We start from the raw sequence: 5,267 nt of genomic DNA on the forward strand, positions 1-5,267 counted from the left end.
AAAACATTTTTTTTCTGGATTTCTTTCAGATGAAATAAAAATACTACAACGAGTCATCCCTCCAAATGTTAGGGGTATGTATAACATCGCAGATACTTTGGACGTACGGATGTTTTGTCGACAACTACTTTCACATTTTACATTTGCGCACCAAAGTTAATTTTCGTTCAATTAATGAGGCCTCTCATATCCAAATATGTATTTTGTTCTTTTAATTAACGTTGCCTTAGAATTTATGAAAACTGTAATTGGCCTGTGCTTTTTTACATTTAAAAATCCAATGCATTTGATTTGACCATTTTACACATAACATAATAAATTTATCTTACATTTGTCTTAGATAGAAAAACATAATTCAAAATTGAATTTGAATTATCACAAATATTTTGTAATTAATATATCCGTGCAGAGATGACATTATATCAGCCGAATTCCTTGAACATTTTTTTTAAATCCTAAAACTCTTTTCAAGGGATATTTTCTTGTTCATTTCAATTTATGTACGAAAATTCATTATGATTTGGCAGCAGGGAAAGACATACGAGCGGCGTTCAATATTTTTTGTTCCTTATGGTTTTCAATATAAATTAGATCAGTCGATTCGGGGGATCTGGTCATCCATGAATGAATATATCATTTATTGACATATTGGCAGAATTTGGAACAAGTCTTTGCACTGTGAAACACACACTTACGTTTGCAACGACCTACCTGAATGTACACTGAACATCAATTACGGGTAAAACACAAAGTCTTGAGTCACTTGAAATAAGAAGGTATATTCTTGCTCGTTGTGCCATTGGTATAGAACGAAATGAAATATATGAAGAAATTGTTCGGATATGTGGTGAGTCTGTTATTTCAAAAAGACAGTTTACAGATGGGTTAGCAAGTTTAAGAGTGGTAAAACACGTGTTTCCGACGACAAACATTCTGGAAGACCACCAAGAGCAGTCACCGAAAGTAACGTTTACAAAATCCGTGATAATTGTAAGACAGATGCACGACTTACCGTCAAAGATAAAGCAAAACGTGTAGGAATTTCAACTGGCAGTGTTTTTCAACCTATTTTAACGATTTCCGATCCTCAGCAAGGCGAGATAACTCTGATCTCATATTCGGAAATAGTTTATTCGTACCATAAAATCCGGTATTTATAATTTTTGGAAATCTTTTGTGAAAGAAGGAAAGTATATTAACGATGTAACTAGTAAACAATCAACAATGGAGGGAAATCCCTCTAGAGCAAGAAACAAGAAAGGTCGCTTCAAAAAAGGGACCAGCAGTTTTTTCTAGCATTTGTGTAAACACCGGTATTGATGTAGATAACAATGAGACCCAGACCAGCAGTTTTACCACAGACACTTGCGTAAATAACAGTACTGCCGTTGACGTAAACAACTCTGAAACTCAGAGATGGATTCCACATATTCTTACCAAAGCTGAGATGAGGGATCGTTTACAAAAGTGCCAAAAACTTTTTGAAATGTTTTAAAGTATGGACACTAAGATGCTAAGTCAGATTGTCACAGGTGATAAAACATGGGTCCATTATTTCCAGCCAGAAAGAAAAGTGAAAAATCAGATTGGATTGGAAAGAATTTGAAGAGGCCAACAATTGCAAAAAGTACTCAAACTTCTAAGAAAGCTCTGAACGCAATATTTTTCGACTCAAATGGCTTGGTAGTTCAATATGCAGTCCCACAGGGCAAAAGTGTCACTGGAAATATGTATTCCTCACGTATACTTCCGAGACTTTATAATTTTTACAAAAAAAAGACGACCTAATACCGGTTTGAGAGGCATTAAACTTCTGCATGACAATGCTCCTGCACATAAAGCAAAGGTTTCCCGAGACTATTTACAGCGTCACAAAGTTGTCGAATTTCCGCATCCTGCATATTCACCTGATCTTTCTCCTTGTGACTTTTTCTTGTTTCCAAAACTAAACGAAGCTCTCTCTGGAAGACGTTTTCAACGCGGTCAGGGCTGGGATCATTTATTTTTCAGCATTTATGGGGTATACCACAAAAAACTTACAAAAAAGTGTTTTTGACTGGATTAAAAGAGTTCATCTCTGTATTAAATACAAGGGAGATTACTTTGAGGGAATGCAATAAATGATTTTAATTTCTATTTCGTTTTTGTTGCTGTAATATGGTTTGGACAAAACATATTGAACGCCCCTCGTATTAGACCTCTGCAAAAGTCAGTTAAGTCAATAGTGTGTTAAAATCACTACAATCATTCACATTTGATAAAATACTAAATTAAAAAAAATATTGCTTTTCTTTAGACCTTCATGAAAAAGAATTCATTCAACGTTGGAGAGAAGAAGATGTCGTTTACTTTGAGACTCACAACTTCCAAGAAATGCTGGATAAAGTCAGAGAGCAGCACTATATGACTTTTGTGGGTGTCCCAGGTTCGGGGAAAATCAGCTACAATTCATCATATAGCCTTTATTCTACAAAGCAAAGGCTATGAGATTGTTCCAATCATAGACATTAAGAAGATTGAAGATTATTGTGATCCTAGCAATGCACAGGTGTTTGTCGTTGATGACGTGGTAGGGGTGATACGTCTTCGAAAACAAAAATTAGAGTCTTTGATAGACTATGCAGAAATAATATCAAATCCCTCCAATAAAAAACAAAAGTATTGATGTCAAGTAGGGAAGTTGTGTTTAACGAATGCTATTTTTCATTTTTCAAAAATGAGGAAAATGTTATTAAATTGAACACACCAGAAAATGCTCTGAATGATGTTGACAAAAAAAAATATTCTAAAGAAGCATGGCTTAGATATGGATCTATTGTCTCCTTCGCTGCTGAAGAATAAATCGGGAATGTTTCCCCTGATTTGTAAATTATACTCAAAAAAAGATAAATCAAAAATCAATGTTGAAAGATTCTTCACCTGCCCAGTTGAATACATCTTAAGGGAATTTGACAAAATGCAACAACAAAATAGATTATTCTATGCTGCGTTGGTCTTGTGCATGTTGAATAACAATAAATTATCAAAAACATTGCTGAAAAACACAGATAACGAGTTCTTTTGTGAAATGAAATCAAAAGTACTGGAATGTTGTAAAGTTGAGAGTTACACGGATGCGTTCAAATTCATCGATGCTTTGTCAATAATGGAGGACACATACACAAAACTCTGTGCGACTGAGTATACCTTTGTGCATGACTTCATGTTTGATGTGATAGCATATCATTTGGTTGCCAGTTTCCAGATCTCATTTTGGTATATATCGACAGCAGTTTCGTTGCAAAAAAGGGTAAAAATTCACAAATGTCAAAAACAGCAGTTAGAAAACGAAACACAACAAGATAGTGTCAAAGTTGCAAACAGTGATGGCAATAAGCAAAAGGAAAAGACGGAAGTTTTAGGCTGTGAAAACAAAAACAATGAGTCATTAGATCTTTGCATTACACTAACAGAGGATCAATATTCAATGCTAGCAGAACGTTTTTACAGAGATATTAAAAATATGGATCTTTATGATGTTTTCATGAATGACGTATTAAAAGAGCCTAAGGTGTGTCATGCTTTTCTTGATTTGTTAATGACCAAGCCTTACACAGAGTTGAAAGTTTTATTTTTGTCAGAACAGAAAGATGTGTCTAAGGTAGTGAGTACAGGAAAAAATGCGTATGGCAGAAAGAGTTATAGACAACAATTTTTGGTAAACGAAAGAACGATATCACTACGTATATCAACTTACAGTGTAAGGATTATCAGTTGGGTGATTTACTGTGGACACAGTCAGATTTTAAAGTACATCCTTACACAACTTGAACTACAGAACGAAATACAGTCTGAACTTTTCTGGAATAATTGCAAACCTGGTTTAAGCTCTGCAAAAAAGCAAAGCAAAATGAAAAAGATATTGCAGCAAATGACGGATAAATTAAATCCCTTGAATTTGATCATTAAATCAAGAAAGCCCAAACAGATCATTGATCCGTATAGTTCTGAAAAATGTCGCCTACTTCTGCTCAGTTGTTACAGTGGTGATTTAGAGACTTTTAGTTTATGTGTGAAATATTTTCATAAAAATGAGATAAATAAGGAGTTAAGATCTTTCGGCCAATTTCGGGTAGCGTATGACACGCCGCTTCTTGCAGCATGTGAGGATGGTCATATGAATATTGTTCAGGAATTGTTAGAAGTGGGTGCTGACGTCAATCTACAAGGAACACGTGAAACACCATTGGAAGCAGCATGCAAACATGGACACGTAAAAGTAGTAAAACAGTTGTTAGAAACAGGGGCTGATGTCAATATTCAAGGCTGGAAAAATACTCCATTGACAGCAGCTTGTAAACATGGACGTATAAATGTAGTAAAGCATTTGATAGAAAAGGGGCTGATGTTAATCTTCATGATAGACAAGATACTCCATTGACAGCAGCTTGTGAGGATGGACATGACTCTGTAGTCAAAGTATTGTTAGAGGTAGGTGCAGATGTCAATCTAAGAGGCAAATTCGCAACACCACTAATAAAAGCATGTAGGAATAAACATATGTGTATAGTTAACGAGTTACTAAGAGTGAAGGCTGCTGTAAATCAGCAATGTTTATTAGATACACCACTCATAGCAGCATGTGGAACAGGGCGTGTTGATATAGTGAAGAAACTTGTTAAGGCGGGAGCTTATGTCAATCTAAAAGGTTTATATTCTACTCCTATGACAGAAGCATATAATCATGGACATATGGATGTAGTTAAGGAGTTAAAACTTTCTGGAGCAAACCTAAATTTAGAGGGTAATCATGAGACACCACTGATAGCAGCATGCACTGGCGGGAATATAAATGCAGTTAAACAACAGTTAGAGGAGGGAGCTGATGTTAATCCACGAGATATGCCAACGTCACCTCTGATAGAAGCATGTTCACATAAAAATGAAAAAAATTGTGACATTGCTTTTACAGGCAGGAGCTGATGTCAATTATGTAGGAATAGAAACACCACTGACAGAAGCGTGTCTGCTTGGATCTATAGATGTAGTAAAGATTCTGCTTGAGGCGGGCTGAAATTAATAAAACAAATCACTTTCTTACATCACCATTGACGCGTGCATGCATGTTTGGACATCTAAGTTTAGTAAAGGATTTGATAAAGGCGGGGGCCGATGTCAATATGGGGGATTTCCTTCATACACCATTGGCAGCAGCATGTATAAAAGGAGATATACTTTTAGTGAAGGAGTTGCTTGAGGCAGGGGCGAATGTCAATCCACATGATGGA

At 35.7% G+C, this 5,267-nt stretch overlaps 1 protein-coding gene across 1 annotated transcript; it reads left to right on the forward strand.

Annotated features, from left to right (window-relative positions):
* Positions 1–1,542: 1,542 nt before the first annotated feature.
* On the forward strand, positions 1,543–5,053 carry LOC134279604 (ankyrin repeat and KH domain-containing protein 1-like). The gene is made up of 5 exons (XM_062762026.1): positions 1,543–1,683; positions 2,426–2,569; positions 4,172–4,334; positions 4,424–4,866; positions 4,952–5,053. Exons 1-5 carry the CDS (start codon positions 1,543–1,545, stop codon positions 5,051–5,053), a joined length of 993 nt encoding a protein of 330 aa, XP_062618010.1.
* The last annotated feature ends 214 nt before the right edge of the window (positions 5,054–5,267 follow it).

Source organism: Saccostrea cucullata, unplaced genomic scaffold (genome assembly GCF_032062105.1).
Source record: "Saccostrea cucullata isolate Sc308-1 unplaced genomic scaffold, CSIRO_AGI_Scuc_v1 ctg6405, whole genome shotgun sequence".
NCBI classification, from domain to species: domain Eukaryota; kingdom Metazoa; phylum Mollusca; class Bivalvia; order Ostreida; family Ostreidae; genus Saccostrea; species Saccostrea cuccullata.